The sequence below is a fragment of the Malania oleifera genome, chromosome 10 (genome assembly GCF_029873635.1).
Source record: "Malania oleifera isolate guangnan ecotype guangnan chromosome 10, ASM2987363v1, whole genome shotgun sequence".
NCBI lineage: Eukaryota > Viridiplantae > Streptophyta > Magnoliopsida > Santalales > Ximeniaceae > Malania > Malania oleifera.
This window is the reverse complement of record NC_080426.1, coordinates 9,114,803-9,137,589: the sequence shown is the minus strand read 5'-3', so window position 1 is coordinate 9,137,589 and position 22,787 is coordinate 9,114,803. Positions and strand designations below refer to the sequence as shown.

At 34.9% G+C, this 22,787-nt stretch overlaps 1 protein-coding gene across 4 annotated transcripts; it reads left to right on the top strand.

The window, feature by feature from the left end:
* The first annotated feature begins 11,220 nt into the window (after positions 1-11,220).
* LOC131165325 (receptor-like cytoplasmic kinase 176) lies at positions 11,221-15,540 on the top strand. Of its 4 annotated transcripts, none has more exons than XM_058123000.1 (7): positions 11,236-11,498; positions 11,618-11,739; positions 12,561-12,886; positions 13,379-13,514; positions 13,661-13,803; positions 13,900-14,023; positions 14,672-15,540. In XM_058123000.1, the coding sequence occupies exons 2-7, from the start codon at positions 11,688-11,690 to the stop codon at positions 15,121-15,123; spliced, it is 1,233 nt and encodes a 410-aa protein (XP_057978983.1). In that variant the 5' UTR covers positions 11,236-11,498; positions 11,618-11,687; the 3' UTR covers positions 15,124-15,540. The 4 variants fall into 4 exon arrangements, with proteins under 4 accessions (XP_057978981.1, XP_057978985.1, XP_057978983.1 ...); XM_058122999.1 differs by having other exon boundaries at positions 11,237-11,498; positions 11,598-11,739; XM_058122998.1 differs by having other exon boundaries at positions 11,221-11,739.
* Positions 15,541-22,787: the final 7,247 nt, after the last annotated feature.

Below are 22,787 nucleotides of genomic sequence, written 5' to 3'. Positions count from 1 at the left end.
ATAGTTCAAAACAAGCCTGGGTGACCGAACCTCTGAGTTTGGGCTACCAACGCACTGACCAGGCACTCGAAACTCCGAATGAATGCTACTGACTTTGGTTCGGGCTACTGAGCTAATATTTTTTAAAATGAGTCTGTTCGGGTGACCGAACCTCGGTTCAGCCACTCGAACCTTCTCGGGTTAAATTTATCTTACCTGAGGTAAATAAAAGTTAAAATGGGTTAATTACTCTTAAGTATTTTTAGACTTTTTTAAAAATACCTAATAGGTCCCAAACGGTTATATTTTTGACCCTGTTTATAAATATGGTTTCATTTGTGAAGATTAAGAAGAGATTAGCTAAAAATCATTAGTAAAAATCTTCTCTATCTCAAATCTCATTTTTCCCAAAATACTCTCAGATATTCATTCATTTGATACATCTTGATATTGTGAGAGTTTATTGATTGTTCTTGTGTTTATTAGATAGTGTTAATACTTTCATTTGCTTGATTTGATTGTTTGATATTATTTTGGGGAGTTTAGTATAGTTTATCCCACAGATTTTTATTACAGATTTTTATTGATAAAATCTTGTGTTGGGATAAACTCATAAGCTTAAGGATCTTTGCATTGTCATTGCAAGATTCCTATAGCTTTATTTTTGTGTGCAAAATATCTTACAAAACTAGATTTTAAACAACTCTTATGTTAGATACATTTAAGAAAATATTTTTTGAGTTCGTTTGAATATCATTGTTAGTATTTTTGAAACGCTAATATGATATTGAGATTTAATGTACTTTGCTTTCAAAGATTAGTTTGTTAGAACACTTTGCGCATATTTGAGATTGTACATCCTTGAGTGTTGATTGCACACATAGAGCACCGAACTTATAGTTCTTACATTCTTGAGGTGCATTGATTATACTATGCGTATTGTAGTACATACCTGCTTAGTTGAGAAGCACATTTCCGTGTACGTAAATTTACATCTGTTGTATTCCGGGCATGAGCTTGAAGAGGGAGACTAGCTTTGTTGAATAGTCCTAAACTGACTTAAACTCAATTAGGAAAGTTAGGTGTGTCATCCTAGTAAGGCGTGTTGGTTGAGGTCAGCCCCTTGAATTGATCTTGTTGTAATCAGTGCCGCTCCACCCGTTAAGTGAGCAGTAGTGGAATCCTTGTGTTAGTGTGGCCAAGGCGGGGACGTAAGTAGTATTGGCCAAACCCCAATAACATATCGCATGTATTGTTTACTTTTCCGCACATTACTTTTCTGCACATTTATGTTTATTTCTAAATTGCATAGATTGACCCTAAACTGTGTTATACTGTTGTTAAAACCAGTACACCTAGGCGATAAATTTTAAATACCTAATTTACCTCTCTCTTGGGGTTGCACCAAAACTAACATCCGACCCATCAGGGTTCTTAAAATATATAACTGCAATTTATGATATAACACAGTATAATACTCTCATCATTTTCCCAACGTAAAATTTGTGATACATCTCATCATTATTTCCAATCAAACACATAACAAATATAACACCGTAAAATTTCAAACATGCTTAATTATGCATTAAAATAAATTAAACTCATGTCATACTATTTATATAATAATTATAATTTCATAAATTACCTAATAAATTCTCATAAATATATACTCAGTAAATTTAAATAAAAATGCAGGTAAGATCAACTCTCCATATTTAAATTTAATTCCCAACCTATTTAAAAACCCAAATACGATCAAATCCCTGCAGTTTAATTGAATTCAGACATGTATTTAAATAAAACCAAATCCATGTAATTTAATTTAACTCAGGTATATATTTGAATAAAGCCAATATAATTAATTTAACAAACTTAATTTAAATCAAACATATAAATATAATTAAATTCATGTAATTAATTTAAAACAGAAATATTTTTAAAATAAAATATGAACATGGAATAATTAAATTCTTGTACTCTATTTAAATTAGGCATATTTTAAAATAAATTCTAACATAATCTAGTCCACTTAACTTAATCCTGGAGTGGTGCCTACGGCGTGCAAAAGGCGAAATTTTTCCGATTAAATCTTTGAAGAACGGAGTTGGGACTTAGAAATAATGTCCGTTTTTCAATTTGATTGAAAAAATAAAAGAGAAATTGAGAGAGAGAGTGAGTGGAGAGAGAGAGCGGAGAGAGAGAAGGGGGGTTCTCTGAAGATTTCCTGAAGCTTACTGAAACTTCAGGATCTCTTAACATATATGTATACATATGTATATATTTATTTATATATAAAATATAATATTATTATATTATTTATGTTAATATATTATATTATATTATATTATTTAATTAATAATCATCATTATTTAATTATTATTATTATTATTATTATTATTATTTACACTTACATGCATATTATTTTTGGGGTCGTTACAGATATAATATTTCAAAATATGAATTCAAATATTGAATTTAAATTTGTATTGATCTAAATAAATTTTAATATGATTTTATATTACAACTCTTATTTAAATTCAAATTCAAAATTTTGAATTTCCAAACACATAAAAGTGTCGTGGAGTTTATTTGATAAATAGAAACTCAAATTCATTCTCCACAAAATGTTCTCAAGAATCTCCTATAATTTTGCATCAATTAATTTAATTTTTTTTTCAATGCATATAACTCTTTATCTTTTTCATCTTCTAAGATTTTATAACTTCAATCATCATCTAAATAAATTTCCAATATTTTAAATTGTTTTGATTAGTTATATTTTAAATTTAATGATCCTCAAACTTTTTCCAGCCTTCTTTCAAACTCTATTTTAAATATTTCTCTTATTTTATGTTTTAAAAAATCTATTCTTATTAATAATAAGGACAAAAAACACTCACCATCCTTGAGATTTGGCAAAAAGACAATGATTTCCTTTTAAGTTTCTAAATTTTCTTAGACATCCCCTAAGGTTTCAAAAATCTTACAAAGCTTCTATGAGGTTTGGTAAAAAGAAACAAACCTACCCACAAAAGACTTGTCTTTACGTCATTTTGTGAAATATAAGGAGAGAGTTGTGTGTTTTTTTTTTATAAATTTTAGGGAGGTCCTTGAAATTCTTGAAACATCGGGGGAGGTACTTGAAATTCTTGAAACATTAAAGAACGTTTGCCAAACCTTAAGTGAGGTCAATGTCATTTACCCTAATAATAATAGTGTATATCACAAAAAAATTTATTTGTGTTAGTGTATGTGTATGTGTGTAGGAGCCCGAACCCAGAAAAGAAAAGAAAATAAATAAAAGAAGGGAGAAATAGGGAAAAAGAAAAGGAAAAGAGGAAATTAGTTTGGTAGGACCCCAAACCGTCGATAGTTTCACTGAGCTCAGGAAAAACCGTCGACGACTACAAACAACCGAGAGTTTTGAGCTACCAAACCGTCTACGATTTTAGAGACTCCAAGAAAACTGTTGACGATTTTCTTTTGGGCCGGTTTAGTTAAGTGCTAAGCAAGCCTTTTTTGTAGCGACTCAAAAAATAATGGTGTTTAAATAATAAAGAGGGAGAGAAATGGAATCAGTAATAGAAGGAGGCAGCCGACGTGTTCGTCGAAGACATTGCATTTTTGATGTGATAATTCTAAGAAATTTTCCCAGGCCTCATCGACAAACACAGGGGTTTCGATGACAAGGGTTATTCAGGACTTCATCGACGAGGTCCCATCTTCGTCGACGAGAAGATACCGAGAGGGGTTTTTGGGACAGAATGAAATTCGTCGACGAAGGAGGAAGTTCGTTGAAGAAATTATTGAAGGACTCGTCGACGAGATGACGTGGCTTGTCGACGAATCCCACAGTATAAATAGTGCTTAAACTCAGTTTTACGCAGAATTTCAGCGCTGCTCTCTTCTCTCTCTCTCCTATGACCTCTCCCTCTTCTCTCTTCGATTTTGGCCCCGTCAGTCGCTGGATCGATGATCTGAGGCCACCATGACGCTCCTGGCGGAGTTCTCTCCAAGTCTACAGGAGCGGATCGTTGATGGAACGAAGTTGAGATTCATCTCAAATCCAGGGTAAGGTCTTTTATTCAGAATTTGAGTTTCCAGCAATTGTAAGAAATGTAATAGACGTAGAAATAGTAATATTTTGTTATGAGATTTATGGATTTTAGGGTATTGAGTGGAGAACCCTACGGGTGTTGGACCTGTTATAGTAGGGGATTTTTGTAGGAAACAGGTAAGAGAAATATGCTATGCTAGGTTATTTGAGTATGATTCCAGTATAAAATTATAAATGTTCTACCAGAGTATTATTCACAGTAGAGATTTATACAGTTTATCAAGTATGATTAATATGTTTTACAATTACTGTGTGGCTTGAGAATATAGATATAGTACATAAATATGTTTTACAGTATTTTCCTGTATTATGTTTTACAGAATATATAGACAGTGAATATATTTTATAGCAATTACAAAAATACCATGATTATACAGTTTTACAGTACCATGACATACAAATTTACAGTTAATTATAGAAACACAGTTGATATAGATACAGTTTTCCATAGTGTCATAGTTTATACAGTTATTACAGAATCATGGTAAAACAAATAGTTGTATATAGAGATATATTATATAGTATCAGACCTTGTTGGACCATACAGTTTACAGAGCACGGTACTGTAGCTACATATAGTATATAGAGTGCAACCACCTATTCAAATAATACGTGGTATAAAGGTTGATCGCATAGAGCCTATGAGTGGACAGACTCCCCATCAGATATGAGTTGAGGAGGGCTGATCAAACTATGGAATATAGTGATTTATTCCTAGTTGGCTAGCAAGGGTAAATCCTGCCTACGGGCCGCACAACCCCGTCATGAGGGGTTAAATCATGACACATTGTTATCCATAGGGTAGTTTACAGTTATTACTATGTTTATACAGATTTACAGAATCGTGAAATATATATATTAGCAGTATTTTGAATAGAAACCTAAAGTATAGAAATGTTAAGCAACATGCAAAAGATGAAGATTTATATTACTGGTATTGTACTTTACAGATTTAGTGATACATGACCATATAGTAATAGATTTTCACGGTATTGTAACTCATTTGCCACACACTAGCAATAGCATAATTCGTCTTACTGAGCATTGGCTCATCCCAATTACTTTAACATTTTTCAGGTGATCTAGGTAGGCGAGCAGATCAGGCTCGCAGATAGAGGGGCCTCGGTATTGCCCTGACAGTAGTGTGATTATTTTTGTATAGCCCTAACCAGCTGAGGGTATTCTGGGAAAACAGACATATGTGTATATTTTGAGAAACACTTTAGCACTCTGGTATTGTATATAACTACGTATGGTTATGTTTATTTGATTTCTGCTTCTTGCTGCTTAGATTGATGATTGGGTTTAATCTAGTATGGTATCAGAGCATTTTAAATGTTGTAGTATATAAAAAATAAATTCCCAAGTTAAATGGTAGGTCATTTACATTTTTGTTTCACAATTCTAATATTTGCTCTCTCTCTCTCTCTCTCTCTCTCTCTCTCTCTCTCTCTCTCTCTCTCTCTCTCTCTTTCTCTCTCACACACACACACACAGGGTTTTGAGATTCTCTCTCTTTACTTTCACTCTCTCATGACTCTCTCTCCTGTAGGCTCACCCGGAGCCCGTCCTCGCACTCCCGATCACTTTCCTCTCCTTTCTCGGCTTCTCGGTTCACTTTAGGTGGCTTTTCAAAAAGCTAAGGTTTCATTTCGGAACGTTATCAATCTAATTTTCAGGAACAGGTAAGGGAATTAAGTTAAATCAGACTTTTGTCGAAATTGAACTTGTAGTGACCCGAAAAATAATAGCATTTTAATAATAAGAGGGAGAGAAAATAGAAACAGAAACAGAAATAGAAGGAGGCCGTAGACTTCGTCGACGACATTGTATTTTGGGGATAACATTAAATAATCATAAATTCAGGAAATTGCCTAACTTCATCGACGAATACAGGGTCTCGTTGATGAAGGTCTTCAGAATTTTGTCGACGAACACAGGGCTTCGTCGACGAGAAAATACTGAGAGACGGTTCGGGCTGCTATGAATTTCTTCGACAAACACAGGGTCTCGTCGACGAATTTTGTGAAGGGCTCGTCGACGAACCTAGCCTTATAAATAGTGGAAACCCGGGATTTTTACCATTTCTCTCGCCGCTCTCTCTCTCCTACGACTCTCTCTCTCTTCTCTTTTCATTTTCGGCCCCACCAGTCGCCGAATCGACGATTCGAAGCTACCATGACGCTCCTGGAGGAGTTCTCCATGCATCTACTAGAGCGGATCGTCAGGAAATCGGAGTTGAAAATCATCCCAAATTCAGGGTAAGGCCGTTTAGTCTCCTTTTGGCCTTGTGGTGGTTATAGGAAACGATACAGACAGAAAAATACTGATGTTTAGTTATGACAAATATTAATTTTAGGGTGTTTTGTAGGAGGCCCTGGGGGTATCGGGCTAGAGTACAGTAGGGGCTTTTCAAAGTTAAGGTAAGGGAAATATGCTATGCTAGGAAATTTCTAAATATTATACAGTTTATTTATTTACAAAAATTATGTATGTTAGTATGGTGTGGCTTGTGATTATGTATGTTAGTATGGTGTGGCTTGTGATTATGTATATGGTACGGGGATATGTTTTACGAATTTAGTTTCCTGATTTTATGAATTTCAGTATTATGGTTACACGAACTTCAGTATCATGATCTTACGGATTTCAGTACCATGATTTTATGATATTTCAGTACCATGATTTTATGAATCTCAGTACCATGATTATACGAATTCCAATATTACGAATATGCAGTTCCATGTTATGATTGTTTAGATTTCAGTACGTTATGCAGCATCATGGTTATTTCAGTACTTCAGAATCATGGTAAATCAGTTAGTTATGTATAGAAATATATTATATGATATCAGACCCTGTTGGACTTACAGCTACAGAGCACGGTACCGTTGCTACAGATACTATGTTACTTTACGAGTGCAACCACCTATTTAGATATACGTGGTAAAGTCGACCACCTAGGCCCTTGAAGAGGTTAGGCTCCCCATCCAGATATGGGTTGAGGTGGGTAGGTCGACTAACAGAGTTCAATGATTTATTAATGGTTGGCTAGTTAGGGTAAATCCAGCCTACGGGCCACACAACCTCGTCATGAGGGGCTCGTCATGACACAGATAGTCACAGGGAACAGTTTCAGTTACTATTACTTATGTATCGATTTACAGAAACGGGGACCCTACTTATGTACACTAGAAGTATTTTGAGTTATAACTAACAACACTGTTATGTTAAGCAACATGGAAAGGGGATGCATTTTCTTACTTACACTGTACTTAACATATCCAATTATACATATTTATATGAAATCAGATTTAGCATAATATTGTTAGCTCATTTGCCACACACTAGTAATAGCATATTTCTTTTTATTGAGCGCTGGCTCATCCTAGTGTCGAAATATTTTTTAGATGATCCAGGTAGGCAAGCAGACCAGACTCGCAAATAGAGGGGCCTCTGTAGTGCCCTGTCAGAGAGTGAGTATCATTTTTGGGAGGATTTTGTATAGCCCTCACTAGTTGAGGTTATTTTGGGAGCAGTGATATATGTATATTTTAAGATTACATACTAGCACTCTGGTATTGTACATAAACGTACGTGGATATGTTTATATGATTTCTACTTCTCGCTGCTTAGGTTAATAATGTGGTATCAGAGTATGTTATTTTCTATAAAAAAAAAATCCATTTAATTAAGCAGGTCGTTACAGAACTGATTAAACTGTGTTATAAGTATGTATAATTATGATTTCAATTGTTATTTCAAAATCTAACCATTCAAAAATGGACTTTACAAATATAGGGTATATTATATGGTATTTTGAATAAATTGAATGGTAAAAAGCTTGGTTTTACCTTACAAACTAAATATACTATGAGGTATTTCTTGGTTGTTTATTGGATTATGTTCAAATACTAAAATCGTGTGGCATGAGAATAATTTATATGGTTTATTGGATAACTGACTCTGAGTATGGTTGTGAAAATATATCATAGAATGGTGATTTACACTGGTTGTGAAAAATACTAGAATTGTTTGTGAAATATATTGGAATTGCTTGTGTAAAATACTGAGATTTGATATGACGGCTGAGAACTGGGTTTTTGATATGATGGCTGAGAGCCGGGTTTTTATATAATGGCTGAATGCTAGGGTGTGATATAATGACATGTTTTATATGAAATAATAACAGTGAGAATATATTATAGTTTTTATTACTTAAATTGCATGATATTGTTTAAGAACCTTGAAGACCAGTTGTGTTGTGAGCAAGGTACCATTGCTAGGGACTTTTTTGACCTGGTGCACCCACACTGTAGTGGAAGTGTAGGGGGGTTTCAGTCGATTGACCTGCGAAGAGTTGTTGTACCTTCCCTGGGGTTCGAACCAGGAATTGGTAAGGCAATCGGACCAATAAATGAACTTGCAGATACCTGCAGACGTACTTACAGATGTTTACTTTGAGTTAGTTTGGGTTGATCGCCCAGGCTAAGTCTAGCCTTCGGGCCGCACAACTCGTCATGTGGGTTAATCATGTCGTTAGTCCCAGGGGTGTCTTCTACGCATATATGTGGATTTATGTAAATGGTATTATCTATTCAGTGAACTGGTTTATACTGTGGAAGTAAATGCATATTTTTCAACTGTATAAGTACGAGTACCATTTCACTAATGCTATTTTTGGATGAATGAAGAAATGAATATTTTCTGATTCTACTAAAACTCATGTTGACCACACCCTGATATTAACTTAATTCGTCTTACTGAGAGGTGTCTCACCGCAACGATCATTTTTACTTTTCAGGAAACATCAGGGGTCGAGCTTAGCGAGCCAAGGGGCGGGGTTTGGTTATTTTAGTTGTAGTAAGTGGTTTTTGTGGACTGAGTTAGTTATCTTATTATGTTGGTTTGTAATATGGGCATTGGAGACTTCTATGTATGATAGTAGTTTAGAACTTTGGTAATGTTTTGGAGAATGTTTAAATTATTTATGCTGCTTTTATATGATAATTATGGTATCAGGAATGCAGATGTTACTAAAGTAGCACCCCAAGCCCCACATGGCGGGTCGGGGAGTTGCAATGTGTGTATATATGTATTTAAGAGGTATTTGATTCATTTTTCAAACAATTTATTCCCAATTTCCCACACCCAAATAAATATGTAAAAACTTTAAACCCTTTCATTTTGATAGAATAAATAAAAAAAAAGTTTGTTCTTGTTAGAAAAATAGAAAATGTTATTATTCTCTTACTTCCCACTTGGAACTTGGAAAATGTGAGAGAAATGAAGTAAAGGAAAGAAAACTATAAATGAATTTATTTTTTTATGCTGATTATCAAGGAAAGTGAGAAATAAAATTAATAGTGAACAAAAATTTGATTCTAAACATCACTAATATTAGTGTTTTTTTAATTATTTATATTATAGGGACATAAAATGAATTCTTTTCTTATTATAGTGATAGAAAATGAGTATTCTTCTTATTTTATTTTCTTTACTTAAATAAAATTTTGAATCCAAATGGACCTTTGAATGTATTTTTTTGTTTGCTAAGAATTAGAATGAGCTAAATAGTCCTAAACCATATCCCATTCTCATGTTTAGTTAATTAGTATCATCTATGGATGCTAGGCCAGTCACACAAAAAAAAAAAAACTAAATTCTTTAATTTTATTACTTTGCCAATGCTAGTTCATGGAGATGGAATAACCAACATTCTATCTTTCATATTATGTTTGCATTTACTCATTCCAATATTTAAATTTGAAATCTCTAACATAAAAGTTTCATGTTCTAACCAAATGTCCTTTCTCCTCTGAGAAAAATTATATGTAAAGGAGACAGTAGTTCCATGTAATTTTGCATCTATTGCTTAGACATAAGCGTATGACAAATATATCTTATTTCCATCAGTATCAAACTTCTAAACTAGTTATCTAATCACTTGCTACATCTCTCGTATCTAAACAATATATGCATTGATTGAAACAATAGGTTCAAATATGACATATTATGACTTCATAAACTATGACAAGTGCAAGAAAAAGGTGACAAACCGATAGTAGATGAATCTTACACTACTTGTTAACTTCTATTTTTTGAAGTGTAAAATAGAAGCTCAACTTATAAAATAAATTATTCTTAATTAATTACTATATATTTTATTTGTCTCCACTTTCCTTTATTACTTAATGTGTGCAAGTTATTTTTTTTGGTTGTATTTTATTTTTTTCTTAATATTTTATAAGCTCCACTGTTTCAGTTAACTTTATAGAAAAGCTGAAAAATAATTTTTAATAACTTTTAAAATTTAAAGTGGAAAATAAATTTTTTTTTTGTTTTTTAAAGAAATATTTAGGAAGTTATTTAGTACGGGAAGGACTAATTAGTATAGTGAAACTCTTTTTCTCTTAATATTTTATAAGCTTCAGAAAAAACTTTAAATAAAAGTTGAAATTTATAAATTCTAAAAGGTAAAAGTAAAATATAAAGTCTATTTTTCCAAACTCTTAATATTTCATTACTTGTAAAAAGGAGAGAACTACATTTCTAAAACCTTCATAAAAATTTTACTATATTTGTATAAATAATTTATTTATTTATTTATTTTCACATTAATGTATGCATTATAAGGTTATTTACATATTAAATACACAAATATTGAATACATCACTTTAACAATTATAAAAGTGTCGATTTGTGATTTTGGTGACTTTAATGTCACGAGTTCGATTTTCTTTGAGAGTTTATTTCAATAAATTAATAGGGATGCGTCAATGGATGAACGACTTTCACTTTCCGATTTTGATGCCGCATCATAATGTTTAAAGTAGCATGATATGACTAGAGTCCTTAGGCTTAAAAAATAATTTGCTACATACCTACTCATATATCATATGTGCTCATTTATGCAATTTATTAAACTTTTTTTATTACATAATATAATCTCAGGGTGCAAATTGCAAATTGCAAAACACGAGTGTGCAGAGTACAGGAGTCACAGCCAATAAATTTCCTTCAAACTTTGACAACTTGGCACATTGCAAAATTGCCAATCCAACGGCTGGAAATGGCTACAGCTCTGTTAGGTGTTAGAAGTTAGAATAACAGCCGCGTTGGGAAATGTCATCAGAGAGAGAGAGAGAGAGAGGACGACCAAAGCAAGCCGCCATTAATGCCCCTCTCTCTCTCTCTCTCTCTCTCTCTCTCTCTGTATTTTAAAATATTTTGTGTCTTTTGATTTCCACTTGCTTGCAAAGAAATGAAGGGCGAAGTCAACACACCTTTTGCCCTTCGCGAAGGTCTAACCAAACCATGCAGGCAGATATGAGAGGAAATAAACCCTCAGTTCGAAGTCTTTGCATTCACATTCGAGCCATCTCTTCCTCTTCCCAACCGGGTATGAGCTTTCACGGATTGGGCATGTTCGCTTCAATTCAAATTCGCTGCACTTAGTCTCATGACTTTTGTCTCGTCCCGTCTCGGGCTCCTTTATCAGTTCTGCTGATCTATCTATAGCTGCCGCTGCCGCTGCCGCCGCCGCCGCAGCTGAAGCAGGACAGGAGCAGAGAGCTTCTAATATCTTCCTATGGGGGCTTGCTGGAGTTTCCGAAACAAGGCTGAGCGTCACTTTAATTTGGGTATTTCTACTGCTACCGACATGTTGCAGCTCCGATGTTTGTTTCATTTTTTGTTTGGTTTTTTCTGTTTCTTTCTTATTTGGTGATGTTTCTTCCTTGGCAGTTTTGATCTGGGTTTGCCGTATTTGTAAATTCGGAGCCATTTATACGCAAATGATTTTATTTTGAGTGAATTCTGAACTGGGTTTGCCGTATTTGTAAATTCTGAGTCATTTATACCGAGATTATCCAATTTTGAGGAAATTCTACGCTCGAAATTAGACGATACTGCTTTCTTTTTTTGCTTCTAAGCGTGTGTACGATTCAATTTCTGCGCATGATGGCTTTCTTTGTTTTTTTTTGCAATTTTTAGCATATCTGCTATGATCACTTTATATTAGATGTTTGTTAGAAACATTGATCGAGTCTGTCTATTGTGATGGAGCTTACTGTTTTAATTGCTTATAGAATGAGACGATTAGCTTTCGGTCGGCAGGTTTATTTGTGTGATACAAGTGCAGACTCCCCCAGTCCCCCAGTCCCCCTGATACTACTTGTCTACCTAAGGATTACCTATTTGCATTCTTAGCAATTTTGATGTTCTATCTCACCTTTTAAGGGTTTTATTGAACTTGATGAAGTCAATTTTTCGTCTGGTTGAAAAGGATACAAAATATTTCAAATTCTTAATCTCAGATTATTTAATTACTATTTTGTTTACTGGATAACATTGAAGATGCATTAAAGATTTAATTAAGGATCAAGTTTATAAGTTGGAAGGTTCATTTCAGATCTGAATTTATGAATGAGTTTATGGAGATCATTGACATTGATATGTGTAGGGGTGAAGTCAAAGTATGGTAGCAAAAACAGAAAGGAATCGAGTGTCTCAAGTAGCAAGGTCTCATCTGCCTCAGTGCCTCCAATTCCTCGGACCGAGGGTGAGATCTTGCAGTCATCAAATTTGAAGAGCTTTTCCTTTAATGAACTTAAAACAGCCACTAGGAACTTCCGTCCAGATAGTGTTCTCGGGACCGGTGGTTTCGGTTGTGTCTTTAAGGGGTGGATTGATGAGCATTCATTTATGGCTGCCAAACCCGGAACTGGCATGGTTATTGCTGTGAAGAGACTTAATCAAGAAGGCCTTCAGGGTCACAAGGAATGGTTGGTGAGTATCAGATCAGGCCTTCTTTGTATTCTTTCCAACTTTTAGAGACTAAGTATTAGATTACTACTTTACCTAAAAGTTTAAACTGTGAGGTTGTAAACTAACAATGTATATCAAGCTTTAACACTCCCCTGCACATGCAGCCTGACAGCACGTGGAAATATAAACACACAATAAATTTTTAAATACCACAGAATAAATGCGGGTAACGAGACTAGAACCCAGGAGCTCCTGGTAACCAGCTCTGATATCATGTTAGATTATCACTTTATCTAAAAGTTTAAGCTATTAGGTTGTGGGTCAATGATGTATATCAAGCTTTAACACTAACTCTTTTTTTGGAAATAGCAAATGATATACGAATAACTTTTTTTTTTTCCCAAATCTACTGAGCCTAAAGCCATTGAAACATCCCTCATCATTCTTGTTCTTGGTAGTTGTTGCAAATGATTGGAATGATGCATTAATTATGTAGTTCATCTTGCATTATAGGCAGAAATTAATTATCTGGGGCAGCTGCATCATCCTAATCTTGTGAAGCTGGTTGGTTACTGCTTAGAGGATGATCACCGGCTTTTGGTATACCTGTTCATGCCGCGGGGTAGCTTGGAGAATCATCTGTTTAGGAGTGAGTTCTTAATTTCCTTTTTGTTAATGCATTTCTTTTTTTTTTCCCCTTTATTTTCTCCCTTTTCCTTGTGGAGAAATATTATCCATGACTTCAAATATTTGTTTTTGGCTTGTTATTGAGAAATCATAGTGTTGTTGGAACAGGGAATTCTTACTTTCAACCACTGTCTTGGAACCTCCGTATGAAGGTTGCCCTTGGTGCTGCAAAGGGTCTTGCATTTCTCCATAGTGACAAAGCAAAAGTGATATATCGAGACTTCAAAACTTCTAATGTTTTGCTAGATTCGGTATGTCATGCATTTTCAATTGTCCAATTTTTCGCTTCATGAAGAATTAAACTGCACTAGCTGATCTCTTACATCTGTTTTATTGTACACTGACAGAACTATGATGCAAAGCTCTCTGATTTTGGGTTGGCTAAGGATGGTCCAACGGGCGATAAAAGCCATGTCTCCACAAGGGTCATGGGCACCTTTGGATATGCAGCTCCTGAGTATATGGCCACAGGTATTTGTTCGGTTTTCTTTTTTGTTTTTGTTTTTGTTTTTGTTTTTTTGTTTTTTGTTTTTGTTTTTTGTTTTTTATCTTGTTTTGGATAAAAGTTCCTGTTTGACTACTCCCATCCAGTTTCTTGTGAAAAACCCTATCATATGTTTCACCTATTCATCTGCCCCTGTTTGTGCCTTGGTTGATCATTTTACCTCTCATCCTGATGCAGACCTCTGTGTTAAGTCAAAACTAGTGTATCATAGGCATTAAGAATTAACTTTTATATTGAACATCAGTGACTTAGCTAAAAACTCAAATTAGTGTTTTTAACCTGCAGCATGAAATAATCAGGATGAGTAGGAACTTTCTCCTGTTCTTTCCCAGCTACATTCCTATCCCAGTACTTGTGTAAAAGATCAAATTTGTAAGTCTCTCTGTTCCAAGATTTTTCTATTTCTAGCTTTTAACACCCATCTGATCTAAAACTTTGATCTGTGTGTATAAGGGCTGGGATGTTTTTTTTTTTGGGGGAGTGGGGGGGGGGGGGGGGGAGTTGTTGCGTCATGGCACACCAAACCAATTTTCTTAGCTTGGAACTAAAGATAGTTGGATTCATTTTCTCCTGTTGATCCCTGTTTCATTCTCTTTCTCTGGTGTTTTTGGAAGGTCATTTAACTGCCAAAAGCGACGTATACAGCTTCGGGGTTGTTCTCCTTGAAATGTTGACTGGTCGAAGAGCAGTGGACAAGAACCGCCCAGCTGGTGAGCAGAACCTAGTTGAATGGGCTAAGCCTCTCCTCACCAGCAAACGCAAAATTCTCACTGTTATCGACAGCCGTATTGAGGGCCAATACTCATTGAGTGGAGCTCTCAGGACAGCTGCCCTTGCAATACAATGCCTATCTAAAGAACCCAAATTCCGGCCAAACATGGATGAGGTTGTCACAGCATTGGAGAAGCTTCAGGACACGGGCAACCTTAAAAATGAAGAGGTCCAAAGTTATCCCAGCAATTCGAGCCATAGCCCCAAATATCCCAAGAGATCTGCTGATGCAGGCTACATTGGAGGGCCTGTCTCTTCTGATCCAACACCGTCTGCTTCCCCTCTTCATATGTGAAACGATTTGAAGAAACAAATCCATTGTTCTCTAGTTCTTGAATTATATAATTCTGTGAAGAACATTGCCTTGAGTACTTACTTGCACATGCACAGCACCAGAACTTCGTCAATTACTGTACAAATCTGATTTCAATAAAGTATTTGAACACCCCCCCCCCCTCCTTAAAAAAAGATGTTCTTCAAAGCATGGTCGCCCCAGGAGTCTAGGAAATGCTAGGAGGTTCCATCCCAATTTCAGCAATATGTTTGTATGTCTAGCGTCAGCGGTTTACAGGACCAGTGATGTTTAAAAGATAGATGCCAAAGATTGAGATTGAGGGTTTTTTTTTTGTCCTCTGCGTTGCTGATGCTGGCCACTTCATATGTTGTAATAAGTGTTAGAATAATGAATGTGAACATGAACCCTTTTCTTTTTTCTTTTTTGGATGGTTCATGCTTCGGCAGTGCTACCTAACGGCACAGTTTTATGCGTGGATATTCATCAGGAAGTTGGTGATTTCATTTTCCATTTTACGTACATGTATTCCCATTTTTTATCCTTAAATCAGCTAACAGGCCATGCAGAATTTTAATTATAAAATGGAAAAGTTGGTCAAAAAATTTTATTTCCCAGAATTGTTGTTTCATTTTTATGAATTGTGGTATCCATTATTATTATTTTGGTTTCATCTAGGGTATCACCAAATTCATACCATTTCCTGAATTTGAAAATGGCAAGTGGGTCTCTAGATTTTGATGGGGTTGCAGATGGGCTGTAATTGAAATTTGTTTACCTCTGTTGCAAAGTAATTTGGTTACAAGTTGAAATTTGTTATTTGTTAATTGGAATGTATTTTTGTTGCACCTTAAAATACTAGATTGTATTTTGATGATGGATCTGCTCTACATGGAAACATTTATTAGTGAGCATGAGTTCAAGTGAGGCTCTTTTGTTGGGACATATTTTCTAAATCATATAGGCAGGTTGAATTGGGATGTAATACTGATTGATCTCTCTGGTATTCGTGATCTTTAGTACTTTTTGAGTCAGAATTTTGAGACGAAGGACTTAGGGCAGTTTAACTAGTTTCTTGGTCTTCAGGTTACTTCCAGTTAAGATGGTTATTATCTCTCTCAAGCCAAGTATGTGTCTGACTTGTTTTCCAAAGCAGGCTTAACTTACAGTAAAACAAGCACTTCTTTACTTGAGCCTAATATTAGGCTTCTTACTACTGATGGTGAATCTCTTCCAAATGCTACTCTGTATAGACAATTGGTTGGTAGTCTCATCTATCTCACTATTACCCACCCAGACATTTCCTATGCGGTTCACTTGGTTAGCCAGTTTATGAGTGCATCTCGCTCTACTCACCATGTTGTCGTTCTTCGCATCTTACGCTATGTCACGGGGACTTTGTTTCATGGCCTTCACTTTTCTTTGCTCTCATCTCTTAAGCTCCACTCTTTTTTTTTTTTTTTATCAAATGGGTAAATATAATTTTGATGCTGACTGGGTCGGTGACCCTACCGATCGTCGCTCCACCACAGGTTATTGTTTCTTACTCGAGATTTCTCTCATTTCTTGGTGTAGTACGGAGCAGATTGTTGTTGCCTGATCCAGTACTGAGGCTAAGTACCGTGCCCTTGCTGATACTACAGCTGAACTTTTGTGGTTACAATAGCTTTTGACAGACATGGGTGTTCCTCAGACAACTAGTTCCCCTCTTTATTGTGATAATTAGAGTGTCATCCAGATCGCTCACAATGATATCTTCCATGAACATACCAAGCATATTGAAATTGACCGTCACTTCATTCGGCACCACCTTTAGTAGGGCACCCTACATCTTCGATTTGTCTCCTCTGAAGATCAACTTGCCGATATTTTCACGAAATCTCATCCCCCTGGTCGACTACATGATCTTAATTCTAAACTCAAGTTGACTTCATCATCTCGAGTTTGAGGGGGGATGTTAGAATATATTGATTTTATGCTTATTTTATTCTGATTTGATTCTTTGTATTTATTATCTTTCTATTATTGTTTGACTTCATTCGCATATAAATAGACCCTCTATTGTACAATTTAACATACAAAATTTCTTTCAACAATTTTTTTCTTTCTTCATAGTCCATTCAATAAAGCCATCATTTCTGTTACCCATCTTTTGCCTATGACAGGGCAATTTAAAATTTGGGCCTTGTTTTTTCTTTTTTGGTTCATATTCAATTTTTATTATACCACTCAATGTGGAGAAAGGCCCAAATTACACTTGTTTCTTTTAAGTGAGGAGAACAAATCTGCATTAGGCTTTTTAATTTTTTTGTTAAATGGGTATTAACAAGTAAGAGTAGAAAAGGCGAGAACCAAAAGAAAAGTTTGTGTGCAAAAAAAAATTTGCTTGCTTTTCCAATGCACAATCTTGATCAAAGGTCATTTGTTGTTCAATATGGCTCAACCTTAGACAACAGGTAGAGAATCAATATCTAATTTCTGAATGATACAAATTTTTATTTGGACTTCATAGCTCAGTCGTTTCTATTCATGACAATAGCTTTGTCTTGGAAAAATTTCTCTATTTCCTTATTTTACTAATCAAGTTTTGCTTCTCTTCCATCGATGCTATTGTTGCCGAGTTATTTATTGGTGATTGTTGGAACTAGTCTTGTAACTAAATTTGTTCGTACTAGAATTTTTTGTTGGCCTTATGGCTCCTTGATATCTATTCTTTGATTGGAAAATATTTTCCTTGTTAAATTTGGTATTTGTTGTTTGTGATTGAATTTTAAGTTTGTAGCAGCAAGTTCTATTTGTAGGGACTGGTTCTTGTTTCCATCCTATATCACCCTCTATTTAACTTGGGTCTTTGAATGGAGTTGCAAACCCAAAAGTCCTACAAAATCCAACCATCAATATTTATAAAAAAGAACTATTCCTCTAATTCTTAAAATTTAAATTATATTCTATTTTATTTCAATAAATTGATATTCCCTAAATCAAACCAATCATAAAATTTAAATGAGAAGTGTTTTCCTGTTGTAAAACATGTATAATTTATATGGATGATTATCTAGATAATAGGTTAGTTTTCTTTGGATGTTGATTTTGATGTTTCTGATTTTTTTGAGGATCTTAGTGGCAAAATTGATCATTTGATTGGAGATGGAAATGTCTACTATTAAATTATCTTCATGTTTATATTATTTTGAAAAAAATTAATTTATGTAATTTTAAAAAGTTTTACATATAATATGCTTGGTAATATTTTGTTATCTTTCCTAATTCTTAAATTTTACTTTTCATTTATTAGATCATTGATTACGCACTTAAACTGCGTAATTAGGTATTTTAATTCATGCATTGAGACTTATATTTTTAATTAAATAACTAATTACTCTCAATATTTTAACACGATGTCCTAATTGTAATATTTGGGTTTTATTAAGTACTTCATGAATTTTTGACATTTTTTTTATTGCAAGAAAATTTTCGGGAGTTAAAACCGGTATCAGTTCGTAATTTGGGCATAATTTTCTTGTCCGAACTTTGATCAAGACGATTCAAAATCCTGAAAAAAGATGAGAATATTATCTACATTTTCCATATTTTAAGTTTTGAGAGAAATGGGCTCCATAAGAGTCACAAAGGGGTTCGTTCGCTAAGAAATAAAAAGAAGAAGAAAGAAGGAAAAGAAAAATAAAATTATATATATATATATATGTATATATATATATTTGATGTGACCTAACCATGCATTTGGATCGGGTATCCTTGCTGGGCATAGGGCAGCCTCCCCCCTTCCCCTTTTATATTTCTTTCTCTCTTCTTCCAAGTCCGACACACCCCCTCTCTACTCCTTCTCTTCTCCCTTCTCTCCCTTTCTCTTCCCTTGCTTTCTCCTTTTCTCTTGGCCACAGTCCTTCTCTTCCTCTTATCTCTCTTCTCATTCTCTTCTCAGTTCAATTTTTTTCTTTCCCTTCTCTTTTATCCCCCAACTGCTTCTCCCTTCTAAACTCCCTAATCGAGAGCCCCCTGCACACTGCGGATGCATCTCCAGAACACCCGAGCCACCAACTGCCATCTCTGCTGTGTTAGTTGTGTGCTGCTGCAACTGCGAGCCTCTCAGCCACTGCTCTGTTGCCGTGAGCCACTCCGAGAAGCCCAGCCACCAGTCTCCAGCTTGGCCTGCCTCCCAAGACCAGGCTCCTGTTGCTTCAGCCACTGCTAACGGCTCCTGCTGCAACCTTCACACACGGCTGCTCCAGCCACCCGAGACCAGGCTCCTGCTGCATCTCTTAACCCTCTCTCCCATCTTTTCCTTTTCCTTTTCTTTCTTACCTTTACTTTCAATTTTTTTTTTATTATTGCTTTTAAGAATTGAATAAATGTTATTTTTTTTTTGGGTAAGATTTTAATTAAAGTCTTAATTTTTGGAATATTGTTTGGGTGTTATTATTATTAAAGTTTATTTATTTTTATTTTTTAATTAATAATTAGCATTAGATTTAATTTTTACTTAAGTTAGTTTTAATTGATTAATGTTTGGTTTAATTTCCTAAAATACAAAAAGAAAAAAAATATATTTTTGTTTTTAGAAATTAAATTAGTTGTTTCTTTAAAATTTAAATTTTGTTGAAATTCGATTTAGTTAAGGGTTAGTCTTATTAAAGTTCGTATTTTTATCGTATTTAGTTATCGTTTAAGTTGTTAAAGCGTTAAATTTTGTTGAGTTCTTGTTTGCGTTTAAGTTTGATTTTGATTTAAGTTCTTAATTTTGTTAAAGGTTCAGTTTTTATCGTTTGCGTTTATGTTTGATTGAGTTTTATTATTGCGTGTTTTAAGTGACGTGTTAAAGTTACCACTTTTAGTTTTATTCCGAAATTTAAATGTGTGTTTAAATTCTTGCTTGAGACATAGGTTTTCTGTTTCTCGTTATTTAATTCAGTGCATGCTAAGATTAGGGTTTAATTTGCATGTTCGTTTAATTTATCAAAAGAAATTTCAAACAATCCTGAAAACCCTGAATCTGAAATGAGTTCGATAACTTTTTATTTTCGATTGGAAATACGTAAAATTTTAGATTAAACCACATTCCCTAAAGAGACGATCTAACCTTTGGGCTGAATACCAAGCTTGCTGGGAGAGATTCAAGGTCCTGATGAACATATGTCCACACCACGGATTCAAATCTTGAAGGTTAGTGAATTATTTTTATACTGCTCTAATCCCTGCGTGTAAACAATTTGTCCAGAATATGTGCAATGGGGAGTTCTTCCGCAAGGAACCAAATGAGGCTATATCATTCTCAGATTATTTAGCTGAGAGTGCCCAACAATGGAACACACATCATGAACGAGCACCAATAGCAGCATAACCTCTCAGAGCAATCATTGGTGGAGGCAGATATGAGGTCAAAGAGGAAACTAACTTACAGGCTCTTGTTGCTGTGTTGTCTAAGAAACTAGAGATTATGGAATCAAAAAAAGCAAAAATTGAGGATTTGTAAGAACCCAAACCGTGATATATGAGTTTAAATAAATAAGAGAGGGGCAAATTGAGAATTTAGCAAGATTCGTCGATGAAGCCAGAGTTCATCGACAAAGTTCATATATCTCTCGTCGACAAAGTTTAGAGGCTCATCGACGAGGAGAAGCCGAGGGGTTTCGGAAAACGAAGATATCAGGATTCGTCGACGAATCCACCATCTCGTCGACGAGCTATCTATATGACCTCGTCGACGAGTACACCATCTCGTCGAAGAAGACGTTCGAGTCAAAGGGTTATAAATAGAAGTATTTTTGCTTCCAAGCTAAGAAAACTCAAATATCTTCTCTCTCTCTCTCTAGAACTCTCCCTACTCTTTATCTCTCTAGATTTCTTCGTTGTTCATCACGAGAATAGTGAATCTGAAGTTACCACGATTTGCGAGAATAGTGAATCTAAAGTTACCACGAGGATCATGGAAGGATTCTCTACAAGTTCTACGGATCGGAATCTCGTTTCGAAGATTTTTGGGTTTCGGCTTAAAATAGAGGTAAGACTAGGTTTTTAATTTTGATCTGGTAGTTCAGTAGAGAACATTGTTGTGAGTATTTTCTATACTGTTGTTTGTAGGTTTTGGAACTCGGTTCGCTGTTTAGGGACCTTTGAGTTTGGGATTTACTATTCGGGGAAAGGTAAGAAGAATTGTGTTTATATCGGTTATTTTTTAAATCGGACTCGGTAGAACTGTGGTTCATGATGTAGAGACCCAAACCTGTATAAGCTGGGTTCATCGATGGAGGGTCATGTTCATTGACGAAGTCCTTTAGATCCTCATCGACAAAATTCAAAGCCTCGTCAATGAGCAAATACCGAGCGGATCAGAGAAATATCTAGAACTTGAACTCGGCAACGAAATTCAGATCCTCATCAACGAAATTCAGATCCTCGTCGAAGAATTCTTGTTGCCACACTCTTTTTCCAACTTATTCCTCCTCCCCTTTTATCTTCTTATAATTTCAAGTTATTTAAAATTTTCCAGGTTGTTACAGGAAAACTATGGGTTTTTCATGATTACAGTTTTGGGAAAAGGAAGGATGAGCTGCATCCCTGATTTTGTTGGAAACCGTGCGTATATGTTGATTTATACTGTGTTATGGGGATGGTAGTGCCTTGATTTGTTTTAAACTGTATATGTTTGAAAAACCATGATTTTAGATTACCAAATGGGTGTGGTTTGTTTGGTTATATGAGCATGTATGTGTGTGTGATTGGTTGAAATGCTTATAACGACCTGCTTAATAAACTGATTATATATATATATATATATATATCATGATAATTTACATACTCTGATACCATACTGGGATAAACCCAACCATGAACCTAAGCAACGAGAAGCATAAATCACATAGACATTATCATTTGGACATATATATGTACAATACCACACAATACCAGAGTACTACATGTTTTCCAAAATATTTACATACATATGTTCCCAAAATACCTTTAACTAGCTAGGGTATACAAAAATACTCCCAAAATGAACTCACTCTCCACTAGCAGGGTAGTATAAAAGCCCCTTTATCTGCGAGCCTGATCTGCTCGCCTACTTGGATCACCTGAAAAATGTTTCAATACTGGGATGAGCCAACACTCGGTAAGAAGAAATATTTTATTACTAGTGTGTGGCAAATGAGCTACAGTATCATGAAAATCTGTTTTCAAATAAACATGTATAACTGAATATATAAATAAAGTATAAGTAATAAAATCCACCATCTCTGTCCCTATTGCTTAATATGACAGTATTGGAGATTATTATTCAAAATACTTCTAGTATAAGTAAATATGTTCCCTGTTTCTGCAAATCTATACATACGTAATAATAACTGAAAATGTTCCCTGAGACTATATGTGTGTCATGACTTACTCCCTCATGATAGGGTTGTGCGGCCCATAGGCGGGATTTACCCTGGCTAGCTGATCAGGAATAAATCACTATACTCCATCGGTCAATCTGCCCACCTCAACCCATATCTGGATGGGGAGCCTAACCTCTTCAAGGGATTAGGTGATTGACCTTACCACGTATTATCTAAATAGGTGGTTGTACTAATAAGTAACATAGTATATGTGGCAACGGTACTGTGCTCTGTAGCTGCAAGTCCAACAGGGTCTGATATCATATAATATAT

Excerpts from the sequence above, each read along its gene's own strand:
- LOC131165325 (XM_058122998.1), top strand. The coding sequence starts at position 11,688 with ATGGGGGCTTGCTGGAGTTTCCGAAACAAGGCTGAGCGTCACTTTAAT. Across the intron at positions 12,887-13,378 it reads AGGGTCACAAGGAATGGTTG|GCAGAAATTAATTATCTGGG; the intron begins GTGAGTATCAGA and ends CTTGCATTATAG. Across the intron at positions 13,515-13,660 it reads GGAGAATCATCTGTTTAGGA|GGAATTCTTACTTTCAACCA; the intron begins GTGAGTTCTTAA and ends TTGTTGGAACAG.